Genomic DNA, 26106 nt, shown 5'->3' with positions numbered 1-26106 from the left:
GAGTCAAAGGTCTGTAAACAGGCTTGATCCTAACCAGAGCCTGAACAAATGCTTGAACATCTGGCATAGCTGCCAGTCGTTTGTGTAGTAAGACAGATAAAGCAGAAATCTGTCCCTTTAGAGAACTTGCAGATAATCCTTTCTCCAAACCTTCTTGTAGAAAGGATAGAATCTTAGGAATCTTTATCTTGTTCCATGGCAATCCTTTGGATTCACACCAACAGATATATTTTTTCCATGTTTTATGGTAAATTTTTGCTAGTTACAGGCTTTCTAGCCTGAATCAGAGTATCTATTACAGAATCTGAAAACCCATGCTTTGATAAAACCAAGCGTTCAATCTCCAAGCCGTCAGCTGGAGGGAAACCAGATTCGGATGTTCGAATGGACCTTGAACAAGAAGGTCCTGTCTCAAAGTTAGCTTCCATGGTGGAGCCGATGACATATTCACCAGGTCTGCGTACCAAGTCCTGCGTGGCCACGCAGGAGCTATCAAGATCACCGAAGTCCTCTCCTGATTGATCCTGGCTACCAGCCTGGGAATGAGAGGAAACGGTGGGAATACATAAGCTAGGTTGAAGGTCCAAGGTGCTACTAGTGCATCTACTAGAGTCGCCTTGGGATCCCTGGATCTGGACCCGTAGAAAGGAACCTTGAAGTTCTGACGAGACGCCATCAGATCCATGTCTGGAATGCCCCATAATTGAGTTATTTGGGCAAAGATTTCCGGATGGAGTTCCCACTCCCCCGGATGGAATGTCTGACGACTCAGAAAATCCGCTTCCCAATTTTCCACTCCTGGGATGTGGATCGCAGACAAGTGGCAGGAGTGATCCTCCGCCCATTGAATTATTTTGGTCACTTCTTCCATCGCCAGGGAACTCCTTGTTCCCCCCTGATGATTGATATATGCAACAGTCGTCATGTTGTCTGATTGAAACCTTATGAATTTGGCCTTTGCTAGATGAGGCCAAGCTTTGAGAGCATTGAATATCGCTCTCAGTTCCAGAATGTTTATCGGGAGAAGAGATTCTTCCCGAGACCATAGACCCTGAGCTTTCAGGGGTTCCCAGACCGCGCCCCAGCCCACCAGGCTGGCGTCGGTCGTGACAATGACCCACTCTGGTCTGCGGAAGCTCATTCCCTGTGACAGATTGTCCAGGGTCAGCCACCAACGGAGTGAATCTCTGGTCTTTTGATCTACTTGAATCGTCGGAGACAAGTCTGTATAATCCCCATTCCACTGTCTGAGCATGCACAGTTGTAATGGTCTTAGATGAATTCGTGCAAAAGGAACTATGTCCATTGTTGCAACCATCAATCCTATTACTTCCATGCACTGCGCTATGGAAGGACGAAGAACAGAATGAAGTACTTGACAAGAGCTTAGAATTTTTGATTTTCTGACCTCTGTCAGAAAAATCCTCTAAGGAATCTATTATTGTTCCCAAGAAGGGAACTCTTGTTGACGGGGACAGAGAACTTTTTTCTTTGTTCACCTTCCATCCGTGAGATCTGAGAAAGGCTAGGACGATGTCCGTATGAGCCTTTGCTTTTGACAGAGACGACGCTTGAATCAGGATGTCGTCCAAGTAAGGTACTACTGCAATGCCCCTTGGTCTTAGAACCGCTAGAAGGAACCCTAGTACCTTTGTGAAAATCCTTGGAGCAGTGGCTAATCCGAATGGAAGTGCCACAAACTGGTAATGCTTGTCCAGAAAAGCGAACCTTAGGAACTGATGATGTTCCTTGTGGATAGGAATATGTAGGTACGCATCCTTTAAATCCACGGTAGTCATAAATTGATTTTCCTGGATAGTAGATAGGATCGTTCAAATAGTTTCCATTTTGAACGATGGTACCCTGAGAAATTTGTTTAGGATCTTGAGATCCAAAATTGGTCTGAATGTTCCCTCTTTTTTGGGAACTATGAACAGGTTGGAATAAAAACCCATCCCTTGTTCTCTTATTGGAACTGGATGAATCACTCCCATCCTTAACAGGTCTTCTACACAATGTAAGAATGCCTGTCTTTTTATTTGGTTTGAAGATAATTGAGACCTGTGGAACCTTCCCCTTGGGGGTAGTTCCTTGAATTCCAGGAGATAACCTTGAGAAACTATTTCTAGCGCCCAAGGATCCTGAACATCTCTTGCCCAAGCCTGAGCAAAGAGAGAAAGTCTGCCCCCCACCAGATCCGGTCCCGGATCGGGGGCTATCCCTTCATGCTGATTTGGTAGCAGTGGTAGGCTTCTTGGCCTGCTTACCCTTGTTCCAGCCTTGCATTGGTTTCCAGGCTGGTTTGGGTTGTGAAGTATTACCCTCTTGCTTAGAGGATGTAGAATTAGAGGCTGGTCCATTTCTGCGAAAGGGACGAAAATTAGGTTTATTTTTAGCCTTAAAAGACCTATCCTCTGGGAGGGCGTGGCCCTTTCCCCCAGTGATGTCTGAAATAATCTCTTTCAAATCAGGTCCAAATAATGTTTTACCTTTGAAAGGAATGTTAAGCAATTTTGTCTTGGAAGACACATCCGCTGACCAAGACTTTAGCCAAAGCGCTCTGCGCGCCACGATAGCAAACCCTGAATTTTTCGCCACTAATCTAGCTAATTGCAAAGCAGCATCTAAAACAAAAGAGTTAGCCAATTTAAGTGCTTGAACTCTGTCCATAACCTCCTCATACGAAGATTCTTTATTGAGCGATTTTTCTAGTTCCTCGAACCAGAAACACGCTGCCGTAGTGACAGGAACAATGCATGAAATTGGTTGTAGAAGGTAACCTTGCTGTACAAAAATCTTTTTAAGCAAACCCTCTAATTTCTTATCCATAGGATCTTTGAAAGCACAACTATCTTTGATAGGAATAGTAGTGCGTTTGTTTAGAGTAGAAACCGCCCCCTCGACCTTGGGGACTGTCTGCCATAAGTCCTTTCTGGGGTCGACTATAGGAAATAATTTCTTAAATATAGGGGGGGGGACAAAAGGTATGCCGGGCCTTTCCCACTCTTTATTTACTATGTCCGCCACCCGCTTGGGTATAGGAAAAGCGTCGGGGGGCACCGGAACCTCTAGGAACTTGTCCATCTTACATAATTTCTCTGGAATGACCAAATTGTCACAATCATCCAGAGTAGATAACACCTCCTTAAGCAGTGCGCGGAGATGTTCTAATTTAAATTTAAATGTCACAACATCAGGTTCAGCTTGATGAGAAATTTTTCCTGAATCTGAAATTTCTCCATCAGACAAAACCTCCCTCATGGCCCCTTGAGATTGGTGTGAGGGTATGTCAGAACAGTTATCATCAGCGTCCTCTTGCTCTTCAGTGTTTAAAACAGAGCAATCGCGCTTTCTCTGATAAGTAGGCATTTTGGATATAAGATTTGCTATGGAGTTATCCATTACAGCCGTTAATTGTTGCATGGTAATAAGTATTGGCGCACTAAATGTACTAGGGGCCTCCTGTGTGGGCATAACTGGTGTAGACACAGTAGGGGATGTAGTATCATGTTTACTCCCTTCACTTGAGTAATCATCTTGGGCAATATCATTATCTGTGGCATTACTGTCCTTACTTTGTTTGGACACTATGGCACAATTATCACATAAATTTAAATGGGGAGACACATTGGCTTTCATACATATAGAACATAGCTTATCTGATGGTACAGACATGTTAAACAGGCTTAAACTTGTCAACAAAGCACAAAAAACGTTTTAAAATAAAACCGTTACTGTCACTTTAAATTTCAAACTGAAAACACTTTATTACTGAATATGTGAAAAAGTATGAAGGAATTGTTCAAAATTCACCAAAATTTCACCATAGTGTCTTAAAGCATTAAAAATTTCAGAGCTTTAACCCTTAAATTAACGGAACCGGAGCCGTTTTACATTTAACCCCTATACAGTCCCAGCTATATGCTTTGCTGAGACCCAACCAAGCCCAGAGGGGAATACAATACCACAAGACGCCTTCTATAAGCTTTTTCAGTGATTCTTAACTCCTGACACATGCATCTGCATGCCTTGCTCTCCAAAAACAACTGCGCATTATTGGCGCGAAAATGAGGCTCTGTCTATAACTAGAAAGGCCCCCAACTGAAAAAGGTGTCCAACACAGTGCCTGCCGTTTTCCTAAACGTTTCCCCAAGATTATAACACCAATAATTAGTTAGAATCTGTATAATATGCCTAATAAAGCAATCGTTTTAGCCCAGAAAAATGTCTATCAGTTTTTAAGCCCTTTTTGAAGCCCTTTATTCTTTTATGTTAAACTAAGAAAATGGCTTACCGGTCCCCATGAGGGGAAATGACAGCCTTCCAGCATTACATGGTCTTGTTAGAAATATGGCCAGTCATACCTTAAGCAGAAAAGTCTGCTAACTGTTTCCCCAACTGAAGTTACTTCATCTCAACAGTCCTGTGTGGAAACAGCAATCGATTTTAGTAACTGTCTGCTAAAATCATCTTCCTCTTACAAACAGAAATCTTCATCCTTTTCTGTTTCAGAGTAAATAGTACATACCAGCACTATTTTAAAATAACAAACACTTGATAGAAGAATAAAACTACATTTAAACACCAAAAAAACTCTTAATCATCTCCTATGAGATGTTGCCTGTACAACGGCAAAGAGAATGACTGGGGTGGGCGGAGCCTAGGAGGGATCATGTGACCAGCTTTGCTGGGACTCTTTGCCATTTCCTGTTGGGGAAGAGAATATCCCACAAGTAAGGATGACGCCGTGGACCGGACACGCCAATGTTGGAGAAAGACAGGCGCACAGGGCACAATTCAAGTGTAGAGTTTTTATTATGTAAATAAGACACACAGTTAGAAACACTTACTAGATTAAAATCAAAATATGCATTGAGAGCATATGCTCCTGGGATTATCGCAGCACCTGTAGCACCAGGGGGATAGATGTTCTTCTCCTCTCCGTTCACAATAAGAGCAATTGTGAACGGAGAGGAGAAGAACATCTATCCCCCTGGTGCTACAGGTGCTGCGATAATCCCAGGAGCATATGCTCTCAATGCATATTTTGATTTTAATCTAGTAAGTGTTTCTAACTGTGTGTCTTATTTACATAATAAAAACTCTACACTTGAATTGTTCCCTGTGCACCTGTCTTTTCTTTCATTTCATGTAACTACATCTGAGCCGAGACCAGTGGGATTGCTGGCTGGGAACAGGCGGCACTTCAGCGGCACTGCAACCAAAATAGAATTGCTTTTTTATGGTTCATTTGAACATTATCCCTCACCAACCCAGGATTATCTACAAAATATAAGAAAATTTTCTGCCTTAATATTCAAGGTACCGTCTTAATCCTAACATAACTTTTAAAGACTATTTATTCTAAGTCTAAGGCCTAGATTTAGAGTTCGGCGGTAGCCGTCAAAACCAGCGTTAGAGGCTCCTAACGCTGGTTTTGGGCGCCCGCTGGTATTTGGAGTCAGTGATTAAAGGGTCTAACGCTCACTTTTCAGCCGCGACTTTTCCATACCGCAGATCCCCCTACGCCATTTGCGTAGCCTATCTTTTCAATGGGATCTTTCTAACGCTGGTATTTAGAGTCGTTTCTGCAGTGAGCGTTAGAGCTCTAACGACAAGATTCCAGCCGCCTGAAAATAGCAGGAGTTAAGAGCTTTCTGGCTAACGCCGGTTTATAAAGCTCTTAACTACTGTACCCTAAAGTACACTAACACCCATAAACTACCTATGTACCCCTAAACCGAGCTCCCCCCACACCGCCGCCACTCGATTAAAATTTTTAACCCCTAATCTGCCGACCGCCACCTACGTTATACTTATGTACCCCTAATCTGCTGCCCCTAACCCCGCCGACCCCTGTATTATATTTATTCACCCCTAACCTGCCCCCCACAACGTCGCCGCCAGCTACTTACAATAATTAACCCCTAATCTTCCGACCGCAAATCGCCGCCACCTACGTTATCCCTATGTACCCCTAATCTGCTGCCCCTAACACCGCCGACCCCTATATTATATTTATTAACCCCTAATCTGCCCCCCTCAACGTCGCCGACACCTGCCTACACTTATTAACCCCTAATCTGCCGAGCGGACCTGAGCGCTACTATAATAAAGTTATTAACCCCTAATCCGCCTCACTAACCCTATCATAAATAGTATTAACCCCTAATCTGCCCTCCCTAACATCGCCGACACCTACCTTCAATTATTAACCCCTAAACTTCCGATCGGAGCTCACCGCTATTCTAATAAATGGATTAACCCCTAAAGCTAAGTCTAACCCTAACACTAACACCCCCCTAAGTTAAATATAATTTTTATCTAACGAAGGCCTAGATTTAGAGTTCGGCGGTAAAAGGGCTGTTAACGCTCCGCGGGTTTTTTTCTGGCCGCACCATAAATTTAACTCTGGTATCGAGAGTTCAAACAAATGCTGCGTTAGGCTCCAAAAAAGGAGCGTAGAGCATTTTTACCGCAAATGCAACTCTCGATACCAGAGTTGCTTACGGACGCGGCCGGCATCAAAAACGTGCTCGTGCACGATTCTCCCATAGGAAACAATGGGGCTGTTTGAGCTGAAAAAAAACCTAACACCTGCAAAAAAGCAGCGTTCAGCTCCTAACGCAGCCCCATTGTTTCCTATGGGGAAACACCTCCTAAGTCTGCACCTAACACCCTAACATGTACCCCGAGTCTAAACACCCCTAACCTTACACTTATTAACCCCTAATCTGCCGCCCCCGCTATCGCTGACCCCTGCATTACACTTTTAACCCCTAATCTGCCGCTCCGTAAACCGCCGCCACCTACGTTATCCCTATGTACCCCTAATCTGCTGCCCTAACATCGCCGACCCCTATGTTATATTTATTAACCCCTAATCTGCCCCCCACAACGTCGCCGACACCTACCTACACTTATTAACCCCTAATCTGCCGAGCGGACCTGAGCGCTACTATAATAAAGTTATTAACCCCTAATCCGCCTCACTAACCCTATCATAAATAGTATTAACCCCTAATCTGCCCTCCCTAACATCGCCGACACCTACCTTCAATTATTAACCCCTAATCTGCCGACCGGAGCTCACCGCTATTCTAATAAATGTATTAACCCCTAAAGCTAAGTCTAACCCTAACACTAACACCCCCCTAAGTTAAATATAATTTTTATCTAACGAAATAAATTAACTCTTATTAAATAAATAATTCCTATTTAAAGCTAAATACTTACCTGTAAAATACATCCTAATATAGCTACAATATAAATTATAATTATATTATAGCTATTTTAGGATTAATATTTATTTTACAGGCAACTTTGTAATTATTTTAACCAGGTACAATAGCTATTAAATAGTTAAGAACTATTTAATAGTTACCTAGTTAAAATAATTACAAATTTACCTGTAAAATAAATCCTAACCTAAGATATAATTAAACCTAACACTACCCTATCAATAAAATAATTAAATAAACTACCTACAATTACCTACAATTAACCTAACACTACACTATCAATAAATTAATTAAACACAATTGCTACAAATAAATAAAATTAAATAAACTATCTAAAGTACAAAAAATAAAAAAGAACTAAGTTACAGAAAATAATAAAATATTTACAAACATAAGAAAAATATTACAACAATTTTAAACTAATTACACCTACTCTAAGCCCCCTAATAAAATAACAAAGCCCCCCAAAATAAAAAATTCCCTACCCTATTCTAAAATACAAATATTACAAGCTCTTTTACCTTACCAGCCCTGAACAGGGCCCTTTGCGGGGCATGCCCCAAGAATTTCAGCTCTTTTGCCTGTAAAAAAAAACATACAATACCCCCCCCCCAACATTACAACCCACCACCCACATACCCCTAATCTAACCCAAACCCCCCTTAAATAAACCTAACACTACCCCCCTGATGATCTTCCTACCTTGTCTTCACCATGCCAGGTTCACCGATCCGTCCTGGCTCCAAGATCTTCATCCAACCCAAGCGGGGGCTAGACATCCACTGAAGAAGTCCAGAAGAGGGTCCAAAGTCTTCCTCCTATCCGGCAAGAAGAGGACATCCGGACCGGCAAACATCTTCTCCAAGCGGCATCTTCTATCTTCTTCCATCCGATGACGACCGGCTCCATCTTGAAGACCTCCAGCGCGGATCCATCCTCTTCTTCCGACGACTAGACGACGAATGACGGTTCCTTTAAGGGACGTCATCCAAGATGGCGTCCCTCGAATTCCGATTGGCTGATAGGATTCTATCAGCCAATCGGAATTAAGGTAGGAATTTTCTGATTGGCTGATGGAATCAGCCAATCAGAATATAGTTCAATCCGATTGGCTGATCCAATCAGCCAATCAGATTGAGCTCGCATTCTATTGGCTGTTCCGATCAGCCAATAGAATGCGAGCTCAATCTGATTGGCTGATTGGATCAGCCAATCGGATTGAACTATATTCTGATTGGCTGATTCCATCAGCCAATCAGAAAATTCCTACCTTAATTCCGATTGGCTGATAGAATCCTATCAGCCAATCGGAATTCGAGGGACGCCATCTTGGATGACGTCCCTTAAAGGAACCGTCATTCGTCGTCTAGTCGTCGGAAGAAGAGGATGGATCCGCGCTGGAGGTCTTCAAGATGGAGCCGGTCGTCATCGGATGGAAGAAGATAGAAGATGCCGCTTGGAGAAGATGTTTGCCGGTCCGGATGTCCTCTTCTTGCCGGATAGGAGGAAGACTTTGGACCCTCTTCTGGACTTCTTCAGTGGATGTCTAGCCCCCGCTTGGGTTGGATGAAGATCTTGGAGCCAGGACGGATCGGTGAACCTGGCATGGTGAAGACAAGGTAGGAAGATCATCAGGGGGGTAGTGTTAGGTTTATTTAAGGGGGGTTTGGGTTAGATTAGGGGTATGTGGGTGGTGGGTTGTAATGTTGGGGGGGGGGTATTGTATGTTTTTTTTTACAGGCAAAAGAGCTGAAATTCTTGGGGCATGCCCCGCAAAGGGCCCTGTTCAGGGCTGGTAAGGTAAAAGAGCTTGTAATATTTGTATTTTAGAATAGGGTAGGGAATTTTTTATTTTGGGGGGCTTTGTTATTTTATTAGGGGGCTTAGAGTAGGTGTAATTAGTTTAAAATTGTTGTAATATTTTTCTTATGTTTGTAAATATTTTATTATTTTCTGTAACTTAGTTCTTTTTTATTTTTTGTACTTTAGATAGTTTATTTAATTTTATTTATTTGTAGCAATTGTGTTTAATTAATTTATTGATAGTGTAGTGTTAGGTTAATTGTAGGTAATTGTAGGTAGTTTATTTAATTATTTTATTGATAGGGTAGTGTTAGGTTTAATTATATCTTAGGTTAGGATTTATTTTACAGGTAAATTTGTAATTATTTTAACTAGGTAACTATTAAATAGTTCTTAACTATTTAATAGCTATTGTACCTGGTTAAAATAATTACAAAGTTGCCTGTAAAATAAATATTAATCCTAAAATAGCTATAATATAATTATAATTTATATTGTAGCTATATTAGGATGTATTTTACAGGTAAGTATTTAGCTTTAAATAGGAATTATTTATTTAATAAGAGTTAATTTATTTCGTTAGATAAAAATTATATTTAACTTAGGGGGGTGTTAGTGTTAGGGTTAGACTTAGCTTTAGGGGTTAATACATTTATTAGAATAGCGGTGAGCTCCGGTCGGCAGATTAGGGGTTAATAATTGAAGGTAGGTGTCGGCGATGTTAGGGAGGGCAGATTAGGGGTTAATACTATTTATGATAGGGTTAGTGAGGCGGATTAGGGGTTAATAACTTTATTATAGTAGCGCTCAGGTCCGCTCGGCAGATTAGGGGTTAATAAGTGTAGGTAGGTGTCGGCGACGTTGTGGGGGGCAGATTAGGGGTTAATAAATATAACATAGGGGTCGGCGATGTTAGGGGTAGCAGATTAGGGGTACATAGGGATAACGTAGGTGGCGGCGATTTGCGGTCGGAAGGGTGGCGGCGATTTGCGGTCGGAAGATTAGGGGTTAATTATTTTAAGTAGCTTGCGGCGACGTTGTGGGGGGCAAGTTAGGGGTTAATAGATATAATACAGGGGTCGGCGGTGTTAGGGGCAGCAGATTAGGGGTACATAAGTATAACGTAGGTGGCGGTCGGCAGATTAGGGGTTAAAAATTTTAATCGAGTGGCGGCGATGTGGGGGGACCTCGGTTTAGGGGTACATAGGTAGTTTATGGGTGTTAGTGTACTTTAGGGTACAGTAGTTAAGAGCTTTATAAACCGGCGTTAGCCAGAAAGCTCTTAACTCCTGCTATTTTCAGGCGGCTGGAATCTTGTCGTTAGAGCTCTAACGCTCACTGCAGAAACGACTCTAAATACCAGCGTTAGAAAGATCCCATTGAAAAGATAGGCTACGCAAATGGCGTAGGGGGATCTGCGGTATGGAAAAGTCGCGGCTGAAAAGTGAGCGTTAGACCCTTTAATCACTGACTCCAAATACCAGCGGGCGCCCAAAACCAGCGTTAGGAGCCTCTAACGCTGGTTTTGACGGCTACCGCCGAACTCTAAATCTAGGCCTAAATAAATTAACTCTTATTAAATAACTTATTCCTATTTAAATCTAAATACTTACCTGTAAAATAAATCCTAATATAGCTACAATATAAATTATAATTACATTATAGCTATTTTAGGATTAATATTTATTTTACAGGCAACTTTGTAATTATTTTAACCAGGTACAATAGCTATTAAATAGTTAAGAACTATTTAATAGTTACCTAGTTAAAATAATAACAAATTTACCTGTAAAATAAATCCTAACCTAAGTTATAATTAAACCTAACACTACCCTATCAATAAAATAATTAAATAAACTACCTACAATTACCTACAATTAACCTAACACTACACTATCAATAAATAAATTAAACACAATTGCTACAAATAAATACAATTAAATAAACTAGCTAAAGTACAAAAAATAAAAAAGAACTAAGTTACAGAAAATAAAAAAATATTTACAAACATAAGAAAAATATTACAACAATTTTAAACTAATTACACCTACTCTAAGCCCTCTAATAAAATAACAAAGCCCCCCAAAATAAAAAATTCCCTACCCTATTCTAAATTAAAAAAGTTACAAGCTCTTTTACCTTACCAGCCCTGAACAGGGCCCTTTGCGGGGCATGCCCCAAGAATTTCAGCTCTTTTGCCTGTAAAAGAATAAATACAATACCCCCCCCCCAACATTACAACCCACCACCCACATACCCCTAATCTAACCCAAACCCCCCTTAAATAAACCTAACACTAAGCCCCTGAAGATCTTCCTACCTTGTCTTCACCATCCAGGTATCACCGATCCGTCCTGGCTCCAAGATCTTCATCCAACCCAAGCGGGGGTTGGCGATCCATAATCCGGTCCAGAAGAGGCTCCAAAGTCTTCCTCCTATCCGGCAAGAAGAGGACATCCGGACCGGCAAACATCTTCACCAAGCGGCATCTTCGATCTTCTTCCATCCGGTGCGGAGCGGGTCCATCTTGAAGCAGGCGACGCGGATCCATCCTCTTCTTCCGATGTCTCCCGACTAATGACGGTTCCTTTAAGGGACGTCATCCAAGATGGCGTCCCTCGAATTCCGATTGGCTGATAGGATTCTATCAGCCAATCGGAATTAAGGTAGGAATTTTCTGATTGGCTGATGGAATCAGCCAATCAGAATCAAGTTCAATCCGATTGGCCGATCCCATCAGCCAATCAGATTGAGCTCGCATTCTATTGGCTGATCGGAACAGCCAATAGAATGCGAGCTCAATCTGATTGGCTGATTGGATCAGCCAATCGGATTGAACTTGATTCTGATTGGCTGATTCCATCAGCCAATCAGAAAATTCCTACCTTAATTCCGATTGGCTGATAGAATCCTATCAGCCAATCGGAATTCGAGGGACGCCATCTTGGATGACGTCCCTTAAAGGAACCGTCATTAGTCGGGAGACATCGGAAGAAGAGGATGGATCCGCGTCGCCTGCTTCAAGATGGACCCGCTCCGCACCGGATGGAAGAAGATCGAAGATGCCGCTTGGAGAAGATGTTTGCCGGTCCGGATGTCCTCTTCTTGCCGGATAGGAGGAAGACTTTGGAGCCTCTTCTGGACCGGATTATGGATCGCCAACCCCCGCTTGGGTTGGATGAAGATCTTGGAGCCAGGACGGATCGGTGATACCTGGATGGTGAAGATAAGGTAGGAAGATCTTCAGGGGCTTAGTGTTAGGTTTATTTAAGGGGGGTTTGGGTTAGATTAGGGGTATGTGGGTGGTGGGTTGTAATGTTGGGGGGGGGGGGTATTGTATTTATTCTTTTACAGGCAAAAGAGCTGAAATTCTTGGGGCATGCCCCGCAAAGGGCCCTGTTCAGGGCTGGTAAGGTAAAAGAGCTTGTAACTTTTTTAATTTAGAATAGGGTAGGGAATTTTTTATTTTGGGGGGCTTTGTTATTTTATTAGGGGGCTTAGAGTAGGTGTAATTAGTTTAAAATTGTTGTAATATTTTTCTTATGTTTGTAAATATTTTTTTATTTTCTGTAACTTAGTTCTTTTTTATTTTTTGTACTTTAGCTAGTTTATTTAATTGTATTTATTTGTAGCAATTGTGTTTAATTTATTTATTGATAGTGTAGTGTTAGGTTAATTGTAGGTAATTGTAGGTAGTTTATTTAATTATTTTATTGATAGGGTAGTGTTAGGTTTAATTATAACTTAGGTTAGGATTTATTTTACAGGTAAATTTGTTATTATTTTAACTAGGTAACTATTAAATAGTTCTTAACTATTTAATAGCTATTGTATCTGGTTAAAATAATTACAAAGTTGCCTGTAAAATAAATATTAATCCTAAAATAGCTATAATATAATTATAATTTATATTGTAGCTATATTAGGGTTTATTTTACAGGTAAGTATTTAGCTTTAAATAGGAATAAGTTATTTAATAAGAGTTAATTTATTTCGTTAGATAAAAATTATATTTAACTTAGGGGGGTGTTAGTGTTAGGGTTAGACTTAGCTTTAGGGGTTAATCCATTTATTAGAATAGCGGTGAGCTCCGATCGGAAGTTTAGGGGTTAATAATTGAAGGTAGGTGTCGGCGATGTTAGGGAGGGCAGATTAGGGGTTAATACTATTTATGATAGGGTTAGTGAGGCGGATTAGGGGTTAATAACTTTATTATAGTAGCGCTCAGGTCCGCTCGGCAGATTAGGGGTTAATAAGTGTAGGCAGGTGGAGGCGACGTTGTGGGGGGCAGATTAGGGGTTAATAAATATAATATAGGGGTCGGCGATGTTAGGGCAGCAGATTAGGGGTACATAGGGATAACGTAGGTGGCGGCGTTTTACGGAGCGGCAGATTAGGGGTTAAAAAAAATATGCAGGGGTCAGCGATAGCGGGGGCGGCAGATTAGGGGTTAATAAGTGTAAGATTAGGGGTGTTTAGACTCGGGGTACATGTTAGGGTGTTAGGTGCAGACGTAGGAAGTGTTTCCCCATAGGAATCAATGGGGCTGCGTTAGGAGCTGAACGCTGCTTTTTTGCAGGTGTTAGGTTTTTTTTCAGCTCAAACAGCCCCATTGTTTCCTATGGGAGAATCGTGCACGAGCACGTTTTTGAGGCCGGCCTCGTCCGTAAGCAACTCTGGTATCGAGAGTTGCTTTTGCGGTAAAAATGCTCTACGCTCCTTTTTTGGAGCCTAACGCAGCATTTGATTAAACTCTCGATACCAGAGTTAATTTTATGGTGCGGCCAGAAAAAAGCCCGCGGAGCGTTAACAGCCCTTTTACCGCCGAACTCCAAATCTAGGCCTAAGTGTGGCCGGGGACTATAACACTATAAAATCCCATTCATTGACTGTGATTATATCTATGGACTTTTGGTATACACAAATTTTCATTTTTATCTAGTGAGCTTGTTGCTAGGGAATAATTATTTATTAGGCTAGGAAACAAATTTGGAATCCAGGGAGGGATCCAAACAGTTGGGGTGCGCTAGAGAAAAGTGTGAATCAGTCACTGCACAAACCGTCAGTTTGATGATTGGATCGATATTGCCAAATGGCTCCTGTGAGACAAGAAGAGTGGAGTGAATGCAGCTCCGTGGTGGCTATTGTTCCGTTAATGGCAGCTCCTCTGATCCTCGGTGTGGGGATTCTGTAGAATTAAAGTTGAAAAAGAGGGCGCCACATAGCGTAATAAAGTTTGAAACAAATTCAAGGTAAAATGAATCAAAAATGCTTACCAAATGAAAATGCACCGTACTGTGACCGGTGCTAACAAGCCGGCTAACACTCACAGTGGTTAGTACACTGATGTCTGTGGTATACTGCGTCTGGATGCAGGTCAAGTGATTCTGTCTGACTCCGTGTTGGGTCGATCACTTTCTTAACCAACGTGATATTGCTGTATTAGATTCACACTGCAAATAATGTGTGAGACCTTGACCCTTGCAAATTGACGATAAAAGCAAAAGGACAACCTCCGTAAAAGTTAAAAGATATTTATTCCATACAAAGTACCGCTACGCGTTTCTCGACCGTAACTGGTCGTTTCCTCAGGCATGAAATAATGGATCCATTATTTCATGCCTGAGGAAACGACCAGTTACGGTCGAGAAACGCGTAGCGGTACTTTGTATGGAATAAATATCTTTTAACTTTTACGGAGGTTGTCCTTTTGCTTTTATCGTCAATTTGCAAGGGTCAAGGTCTCACACATTATTTGCAGTGTGAATCTAATACAGCAATATCACGTTGGTTAAGAAAGTGATCGACCCAACACGGAGTCAGACAGAATCACTCGACCTGCATCCAGACGCAGTATACCACAGACATCAGTGTACTAACCACTGTGAGTGTTAGCCGGCTTGTTAGCACCGGTCACAGTACGGTGCATTTTCATTTGGTAAGCATTTTTGATTCATTTTACCTTGAATTTGTTTCAAACTTTATTACGCTATGTGGCGCCCTCTTTTTCAACTTTAATAATTATTTATTTACTACATTTTTTTATTATTTTATTATTATTTTTTTATGTCTTTTATTTGATCTCTCATTCAATATTTATTCAATTTTAGAGGTTTTTAGAATCCTCATATTCAAACCTTTTAAATAGTTTTCATCACTTTTAAAGGTGTTTTAATCTCTAGACAAATTTCCTTCATACCATCATAGTGGTGAACATAGATAATAATCAATACAAGACTAGTAACCATTCAGCACATTAAGCACATTAAGAAAATTGGTTTTATTCAGTACATAAGCGCATAAAATCACAACCAGTGTAATAGAAACCAGATTGAAGATCAACTATATTAATAGCGGTCTGAGGATGATCCTGTTACTAAAATTTACTTGCAAGGATAACATCTGCTGACTAGGTTGCTAGGCCTTTTAAAGTTTTATACTCAATGACACATTGTTATTGTCAATCAGCCCAAAGGCAATGGCTTATTTTATTGATGAATGCTTTTACATATTACAGTATGCAATGAGTTAGTGAGATATGTGTTAGGTGATGATATTTAAATTATGAATGTTTTGTGGATACTGCAATAGACAAACAGACAGATAGGTAGATGATAGACATACAGACAGATTAAAGTGAAACACACTCACTTAGCAATATCTGGAAGGCTGAAACTTCTTGACACTATGCCAGTTGGGGAATTAAAAGAATTCTTGTCCACTACAATATTATCAGGATTCTGAAAAGACAATATGCAAGAGATTAAAAATTGAGATGTCTAAGTACAATGTTCACAAAAATTCTGTGCATGTGACATGTAAATAAATGTCACTGTGATATAAAGACAGATCAATAGAATACATTGGCAAAACTTGAAGGTACATACTTAGAAACTAATAGGCTAAAATAGATCAAAAATAATTCGGCCAATCTTAATGAGTTTGTGATTGTCTAATAACTGTTTTGACATTCAGAGCATTACAATCAATACATTAAAAAGACATAAAATAAATTGTAATTACTTTTGTGTATTTTTGTTGTGTTGAAATTAATTAACATACAGACTTAATATGAAAGCTTTGTTTGCTACATTTGTCTTATTTAGAGGAGCATATCCAGTTTGCCACTACCATTTTGTTCGTACACATTAAAGTGTTTTGTAGCATTTTATCTAATCCCCCCTGCTGACATAATCTAGGGTCAGATGTATGGCAAGGCTAGGCTTGTGTGGTCTGCAGTGTGTGCTTCCAGTTCTCAGAACTGGAAAATTCACAACTATCAGGGTTAAAACACCAGATGTATGGCAAGGTTAGGCTTGTGTGGTCTGCAGTGTGTGCTTCCAGTTCTCAGAACTGGAAAATTCACAACTATCAGGGTTAAAACACCAGATGTATGGCAAGGTTAGGCTTGTGTGGTCTGCAGTGTGTGCTTCCAGTTCTCAGAATGGGAAAATTCTCAACTATCAGGGTTAAAATACCAGAAATATGGGGCCAGATTACAGGTGGAGTGAACATTTTATTATCGCTCATGAGCGAAAACTGAATTCAAGTTAAAAAAATGTATCGCTCTCGGGTTAGTGATGGTTTTACAAACTAAAAGTAATAAGCATGCAAGTGAAAGACTCTGGCACGCTAACTTCAGGACTTCAGATATAATGACTGAGCAATCTCCCTCTCCCCTTAGACTTCAATGTGGTGCCCTTTAGAAAGCCTTTTCTATTTATCGCTCACGCTGTAACCCGAAGCTGAGCTAGACCAACTGTACTAAAGCTGAAATGATTATGTTTATTTTTAAATATATATTTCTATACATATCTCAATTTTTTGGGGAAAATATATCTATACCTATATATCTATATAAATATAGATATATATAGTATATATAAATTGTATATACAAATATATATAGAAATATATATTTAAAAAAAACACAAACATTAAATCTGATTAAAAATTACATTGCATTTTTCAAGGTATTTAATTGGAAATGGCTAAAAAGTGTATAAATGTGTATAAATGTATGTATATATGTGTGCACTATATATATATATATATATATATATATATATATATATATATATATATATATATATATATACACACACATACATACTTTGGAGCCCTTACCAGTCCAAAACCTTGCCATATACCATATACCTCTGGTAAATGGCTAAAAGGTGTATAAATGTGTATATATGTATGTCTGTGTGCAACTTGTTTTATCAAGTTGCATGCTAACATTAGGGTGGTCCAGCGATAACACAGAAAGACATACACGCACAGACACCTACAGCAAACACACAGACATACATACACACACACCCTCACAGAGACACCCACAGCAAACACACAGACATATGCACACACCCTCACAGAGACACCAACAGAAAACACACAGACATATGCACACACCCTCACAGAGACACCAACAGAAAACACAGACATATGCACACACCCTCACAGAGACATACACAGACATACGCACACACACATCCTCACAAAGACATCCACAGAAAATGCACAAAGGTATGTGCACACACCCTCACAGAGACATCCACAAAAAATACACAAAAACATACACACCCACCCTCACAGAAGCATCCACAGAAAATACACAAAAACATACACACCCACCCTCACAGAGACACCCACAGAAAATGCACAAAGAAATAAGCACACACCCCCACAGAGACATCCACAGAAAATGCACAGATATACACACACACACCCTTACAAAGACACCCACAGAAAACGCACAAATATACACACACACACCCTTACAAAGACACCCACAGAAAACGCACAGACATATGCACACCCTCACAGAGACATCCACAGAAAACACACAAAGACATACGCGCACCCCCCCACAGAGACACCAACAGAAAATGCACAAAGACATACGCACACACCATCACAGAGACATCCACAGAAAACACAGACATACATACACACAACCTCACAGAGACATCCACAGAAAACCCACAAAGACATACACACCCACCCTCACAGAGATATCCACAGAAAATACACAAAGACATACATACACACCCTCACAGAGACATCCACAGAAAATGCACAAAGACATACACACACACACACACACACCCTCACAGAGACATCTGCAGAAAATGCACAAAGACAGACACACACCCTCACAGAGACCCACAGAAAAAAATACATACACGCTCATAGAGGCACCAACAAAAAGCAAAAAGACATAAACACAAACACCCACAGAAACACTCACAGGAGGTAAAATGTATGCTTATTGCCATCCCCTTAATCAACACTGTGTGACATGCATGATAAAAAAATAGCAGCAATTAAGAGATCACATTTTAAAGAATCATATTTGTAAATGTGCAAACAAAAATACTTCTGTGAATTCAAAATTGTACATTATAGATCTGTCAGAATGGTTTGATGAAGAAAAGTACTTTTGAAAGGTTGACGTATGTTTGGGGATTTTTCCCCCCATTTTCCCCAACCAAGAGCACCACTTCAAATCTGGTGTACAAATGTTCCCATCTGTTAACTTTACTTATGGATTTTGAAATGCTGTACGTCTATATGGTCTTGGTGGAACCATAAGTTGGGGTAATCCGTCTCATACCATTAGATCTGGTTAAATGCAGGATTTAGGCTTGTTTGTATGTATTTTAAAATTAAGTCAGCTGTAGTTTAAACTGAACAGTGTTAAGTGAACCCATCTCATTTCAAACACTGATCAATCTTAGCCTGAGAGTATAACATTTTATGCAGATGTAAAAATCTTAGATAAAACGCCTCCTGGCATCTGGAAAGTCCTTGCATAAAGGGGCAGTAAACTGGAATGTAATATATATATATATATAAATAAAAAAATTAATATCAGCCAAAAAGGCACCTACCATTTGTGTATTGAGGACGAAACATTTCTGCATGGTTTTAAATACAAAATTTCTACAGCATTGTCAAATAATCATAAATACACTGTTGCATATTGCTAAAAAATGTGTTTTTATGGACCCCTGGCCCCACCATACACTAAAGTTACAATCCAAAATTGCACAAAGAAATATAAAACATTTACTAAGTAAGTCCTACATCCTCTGCAAATAAAAGTGATCTGCCGTCTGACTCAGGCACACACTGTACAAACTGAAATTCCAAGTCTGTCACACTGGGAATAGTGCTTTAGTGCACACTCAGAAATCCTCTCAAATGCTAATGCTTTACACCTTGTAATGACATTTCCCGCACTCAATAGCACTCTGCTGTAGCGCCCTCTGGTGGTTGCCAAAATTAAAAAAATAATATTTACGCTTGCCTCATAGGGACCCCTGGCCCAGAAGGCCCCAGGTAGGAGTCGCCTCTTTCACCCCATGATGGCGGCCCTTAGCCACACACAATGAGAGTGCTTATCAAAAAGCGTAACTTCCAACATTTCCTGGTAGGAATCTTGTAAACTTCGGTTAGCATGGATCATAAGTGAGTATGGATGTAATGGGAAGGGGCACTCGTAATGAACGCATTGACAGAGGTCAGTGGAGGCTCCTCTATAGGAGCACTTGAGCACATGAACCCCCTGTGAACCTGACCCCTGATGAACAAAAAAAATAATTAAAAAAAAAGAGTGAAAAAAGAGTGAGAAAATAAAAAAAACTAATTACATTTTTATTATTTGTGGACTAAATAAAAAAATCCCCAGGCTCCAATGCAGTTTTGTCTAAAAACATTAAAATTGCAGTTTTAGGCTGAAGTGTGTACTATTTTACATAACTGGTGAACCCCCATTGGAATAACCCACGAGCCGCCACTGATATAAGTGTTCTGTGAAACCAGTGATTTATAGGGAAGGAAGTGTGGCTGGAGGGAAGGTTAGAAAGAGGCCCCACACTAGTACAATTCTGCATAATGTGGTACAATTGAGATCTCTATAAAAGCAATATTTATTTTTTTACATAATAATATTTTATTAATAACTCACTAATAGCATAATTACCTCATGAACAATACCATTGTATATGGTCCTGTGATTGCTTAGATCAGTGAAAGAGTTAATTTGCCACAATAAAGGAGATAAATATTCAAAAGACTTTTCAGGGAGTGTTTTCTCTGGTAACAAAAAAATGCAAATTTCACTAGCTAAAAGGGCAGTTCTGTTTGTAAAGGAATTTTACATTCTCATTATCAAAGAGCTTGAACCAGCGTATCAGCCATGAGAAATTCTGTTGCAGGGTTTATATAAATAATCAGTTTTGCTCATGTGCTACTTCAGATACGGATACATCTGATGAGCAGATACGAAGCAGGAATACAGACAAATGCTCCAGTCACTGGCCCTTGTTCTTTCGATATTAGCTACCTGGTCGAGATTTGCTACCTCCACGTGCGCATGTGCACACTTACGTATTCAAACTCCACATGTTTCAAAAGAATGTGTGGAATGCAATTACGCAATTTCAAGCATGACCACATGAAGGTAGCAAATTTGGACGAAGTATAAAATTAGTCCTCTCTTTTATTGTTAAAGAGGAAAAGCCCCATAAATGCCAGTAGATTTGCCCATAACCACGCAAGCGCGATTGTGATTATAGGAAAAAGCAAGTCCATAATTTCCAATCAATCAGATAACTGAAGTTATCATCATGCAGCGTGTCCTTGATCACATACATATACGTATATATATATATATATTTTAAGTAGGTATGTGATTGAGGACACGCATGTCTTCACGGTATCAGATAAATGAAGTCATCATCGAGCATGCCTGTCCTCGATCACATACATATTTTATACTATGTATATATATATATATATATATATATATACGTATATGTGATCGAGGACACGTTGCACGATGATAACTTAAGTTATCTGATCGATAGGCAATTATGGGCTTTTTCCTAATATCATGATCACGCATGAGTGGTAAATCTACTAACAGGTAGCAAATGCACATGCACATGGCAAAACTGCAAAAACAGCTCCAGTTGTGCCTCACCCACAAAACAATGGAAGTTTTGAGAAAATCCATATGAGTGAGAATCTTAACCCAGCTTCTTCACTGCCTAAAATGCCTTCTCCTTAACAACCCCCATACAGTCAACACAGCAACTAATTAACACTTCCACCAATGGAAGAGCATAGTTGCCAATATTTAAAAAAAAATTCCAGGGACACTTTGCAGCAGAGCAAGCACGCGGGTTACTGGAGTATTGACGACCTACTGTTCAACTGCTCCGCCCACTCAGTTCTGCAATCAAAACACACCCATTTGAAAGTAATAGTATAATTTAGACTTATCCATAGTTTATTATACAGATTACAGCACCAAGCTCTTACACCTACCCAGTCTCTGGAACACATTCTGGGCATATGATTATTTTTACAACACAGCATCAAAATTAGAAAGACAAATAATATGTGAACCCATTCAATAATAATAATATTCCATTAGGAATGAATTATATTTAAATAATACACTATATCAATTTATCATCCATCTATCTGTATATATGTATGTGTATATATATATATATATATTTATTTATATGTATATATATATATATATATATATATATATATATATATATACACATACATACATACATATATATATATATATATATATATATATACAAACAAAAAATGTTATGCAAAAGAGATTTTCAGGGACATTTCCAGGGACAAAAAAAATCCAGGGACATAAAACAAAATCCAGGGACTGTCCCTGGAAATCAGGGACTGTTGGCAAGTATGGAAGAGCTCCACAGCTATAAAGTTCTGTACAAACCTTTTTGGGGTTGTATAGCTCTTTGGATCCAGAATAGTTTGCAATATATATTTATGCTACAAAAAAAGCTTATTGACTCTAAGATTAGGAACATGCATCCCGTATGTGCACATGGTGTACACACCAACCTGTGTATATTCCCGAGATCTGCACCTTGAATGTGTAAAAGGAACCACTCAGAAAACTAAGTAGTCTTTTTTTCTTCTTTTTTTTTCAACTGAGCATATGGTACGTAGTTGCTTAACCCCTGAATGACAACAACATACCCTGTATGTCACTGGTCGTTAAGGATTTTTAAGGCCATCCTGGAATAGCAAGCAGATTATAAAGATAAGACACTACTTTCCAAATGCAGCAATCTTACATCTCCCTCCAGCTACTCCTCTTCTCCTAACCCACTCCATTCTAGCCTTAACGCTTAGGGTGCTGCAAGCCCATTGCAGGGCTTTCCACTAACGTTTCTAGCAAATTAGAAAAAAACTTAAATTATGCTTACCTGATCATTTTCTTTTCTTCAGATGGAAAGAGTCCACAGCTGCATTCATTTTGGGAATTTAGAACCTGGCCACCAGGAGGAGGCAAAGACACCCCAACCAAAGGCTTAAATACTCCTCCCACTTCCCTCATCCCCCAGTCATTCTGCCGAGGAACAAGAAACAGTAGAAGAAACATCAGGGTGAAAAGGTGCCAACAAAAATAACAGACGCTCCACAGAAAAAATAAGTGCGGGGAGTTGTGGACTCTTTTCATCTGAAGAAAAGAAAATTATCAGGTAAGCATAATTTAAGTTTTTCTTCATAAATGGAAAGAGCCCACAGCTAAATTAATTACTTTTGGGAAAACAATACCCAAGCTATAGAGGACACTGAATGCAAAAATGGGAGGGTACAAGAGGCGGCCCATTCTGAGGGCACCTGGCCTGAAAACCCCTACCCAACAAAATCCTGCTTTGTTCGAAGCCGAGAACAACTTTGAAAAAAAGGAGAAGGCCCAAGGACACTGACCCGCAGATAGTCCACAGTCTTGCTAGAGACCGCAGAAACTAGACTCAACTGAGTCAACAGCCTCCAAGAGACACCATCCCCAGCAGTCGGTCTCCAAACAACACACCCCTTACTAAAGAAAGGGAACAAACTACCGTATTCCTCCACAAAGAAGAAAAAGCACGGAGAAAACATGATTGTACTTGTAAAGCGTGGCTAATCCCCCTTAAGGCACTCAAGGCGCTGCTCATTTTATTAACCTCGAAAGGAGTAAAGGCTGAGTAGACCTCGCTGGGGATCGAACTTGCAACCCTCAGTTTGCCACACAGTGCAGAGTAGCCACAGTGCATTAGTATGCTGAGCTAGCTTCCAGCTACCATAAGGAACTCCAGACAAAACCCCTAAAAAGGTCACAACGAGTTCTAAATATAAACACAGAGCAAAAACCTGAGAAACCGGGTCAGGCTAACAGAGACCTAACCAGTCTCATAGAAACAAGGGGAGGCATTGCGCAGACCCCAGAAATACAGAAATCACGGGATAAGGCCGGGAGTCTGAAACAGAGAGAGGATCTTCCCCTAACACAGTGCAACCGCACTCTAGAAAGCAACTGAGGACGAAGGTCCCCAAGTCACAAAAAGGTATCTCAGAATACCGAAATATTCCGAACAAAACCTTGTGCAGCAAGCTCAGATAGGTCTGACGAACAACACCTGAAGCAAAAACACTGCAAGCTGCAGTCATCTAAAAATGACTATGAAACTTAAACACTTGCAGGGAAAGTAGAAAGCAGCTGAAGAAAGGATCCTTCAGGTTGCTAAGTATCCACTAACCAGTGGATAATGTTGCAGGCTATCTAAGAGCCGCCAGTTCTTCCCACAAATCTTGAATATGGAGAAAGGAGAAACCTCAAAAAGGCTTACTGTACCTCGAATGCTCTGAGGATGAAATAGCAGCGCAACAGATCTCAGATCCTGCTCCAACACCAGACCAGCCCGAACGACAGACATGTCTGATTGACAGGGAGACAGAAGACCCCAACCACAAGCACCCAGGGAAATGAAGAAAAAAGGGGGGGCTCACCCACCCCAACAGAGCTTGGGTGCCAACCCAATCCGCTCCTCCAAAATAAGGTACTCCCAAGGAGAACCCCCTAGGACCTGGAACAGAGAGAAGTGCAATAGATCCATAGGAAGACCTGTCACAACTCTCTTAGACAGTCTCTACGTAGAGAGACCAATTTCCAACAGGTGGAACAGAGCCCACAGAGCAGCAGATGCTGCCCCTTACAGAAATAAGCCACCTGATCCAACCTCCTACACACAGGGCAGGACAAGGATCCTCCAGAGAGAGGAAACCCAAACTCATAAGGAAGATAAACTATCCCCTCCAAAGGGAAGGGCACAGATAAGAACAGCGTACACGTCCACAAGACATGAAGCCATAGTATGATCAAAACATGGACCGAATAAAAAATCATAAAGACACCACTGTTGACACAACAGAGAAAAAAAACTCCCCATAGAGGAGCACACTCCGCCCGAAAGACAAGTCAGGCCTGAAAGTTTATAGCCAGTACCCAAAGGTGGGTGAGAATTCTGGCCTACTTGCTTGCAAGCACAATGAGCTAGCCCCTATGTCGCAACATAGGGTCCCTGAAAAAAAACTGGGTCGTCCCGAACCAGTCCATTGGATCATAATTTTTCAGACATCCAAGAAGGATCCAAGACAAGAACTGCAGACCCGGGACCCAGAATCGTCCTAGAATGAACAACACCCTCAGGGAACACAAGATACCTCGTCTGCAGCAATCAGACCTCACGGGTGATAAGAACTGGAAAACCGGAGAATAGGTACAGGACTCACTCGTAATTCCCAGCCCAAACGGAAGAGAACACCCTTAGCCGGAGGTCAACACCCCCCAGCAAGGTGCTAGGCCATGACAAAGTCACGCAATTTATCTACAGCATAAAGGCCCCAAAGGCAGCACTAAGGGAAATGAAAACGAGAACAGAGTCACCCAAAAGAGAGTGATTAGTCTCCATAATCCTTTAAGATTAACGTTCCAGAGGACCACACCCAAGGGAGAAGAATGCAAAGCATCCCAAACCCAGGCAGAAAAACATCCCCTAAGCAAAAAGCTTGGAAAAAGAGACAACACCTCCTATCGTCCATGATATGGAGACGACTAACACCCGAAGGAAGACAGAGCCTCATGGCCTTCACTTCCTAATTAAGCGGCCAAAGCCACCACAAAAACCGGACGAAGCCCAGAAACCTCTCCTAAAAGGACACTTCCAAAGAGACCATGAAAGGCAAAACCGTAAGTACGGCGGAATAAAGGACCTTAATCCTCTAAGCCTCCAACCCACAACAAGAAGGAACACTCTAGTTCCTGAAAAATTCAGAAACAACTGAGCATGTCACCGCAGATCTCAATGGAGTCCCTACCCACTAGATTGAAAGGCGAATGAGGACTGAACCAATCCCCCATGCCCCTAAGCAACCACGGACCCTCAAGTCCTCTCAGGATACAAGTTGAAGCTTGTAAACCAATACAATAACACAATCATCTTGTGATCACTAGGCGCCCTCACTGGACCAACCAGATATAAAAAGGTACCACGTATCTGAATTAGGCCTCAAAGACAGAAAGATTTGTATCCAGTCAGGACCAGCCTGAAACCAAGGGCCCCAGCACTGTCAAGGCCACATAGAGTCTCCCCCGATGATGGAGGGATAAAGAACAGTCAGACAGACTTTTGTAAACAGAGCGAACAAAATTGTAAATATCAATTCCAGAGAGGAAAGTTCCCGAAGGAAACATCACACCACAATATGAGCTTTAAATCAAATAAAAATCATCCTCACCGGATGAAAATAAAAGATAAGGCAAACCGTAGGTTATCGCCCAGGAAGAACGGACAGACCCACAGGACCAGCCCAACAGGGGTCCGAGACTTCCAAGCTCAGAACTTTAAAAGGATACACAAATAACAAAGTTCATCTCCTTATGTCTATGTATGCAAGCCAGTCGAAGAGTAAGATTGAGAATCCCCAGACCCATTAAGAGTGGGATCCTCCAGCAACGTGCCTTAGTAGGAGACGAAGGCGCACCAGTCTATAACGAAAGGCGCAACATACCTCTGCCGAGACAAAAGGAAACACTGACCCCAAAGATTGACCCCCTGCAGACACAGGGGCAGTCACTCCCCCGGAAAGGCTGAACTGGAACGGCGATGCAGTCAGGAAAACGGAAATGGGATCACAAGGTAAACTGTGCAGTCCATGCAAAAGT

General features: G+C 40.8%; 1 protein-coding gene across 1 annotated transcript in view; it reads right to left on the bottom strand.

Annotated features, from left to right (window-relative positions):
* Nucleotides 1-26106, bottom strand: part of LOC128663759 (complement C3) — a 285067-nt gene that overhangs the window by 209797 nt on the left and 49164 nt on the right. The window contains exon 5 of the mRNA XM_053718244.1: nucleotides 15696-15784. Coding sequence (XP_053574219.1) covers nucleotides 15696-15784 — 89 coding nt within the window. The remainder of the gene's footprint in view (nucleotides 1-15695; nucleotides 15785-26106) is intronic.

Source organism: Bombina bombina, chromosome 6 (genome assembly GCF_027579735.1).
Source record: "Bombina bombina isolate aBomBom1 chromosome 6, aBomBom1.pri, whole genome shotgun sequence".
NCBI classification, from domain to species: Eukaryota; Metazoa; Chordata; class Amphibia; order Anura; family Bombinatoridae; genus Bombina; species Bombina bombina.
This window is presented reverse-complemented; position numbering and strand designations above follow the sequence as displayed.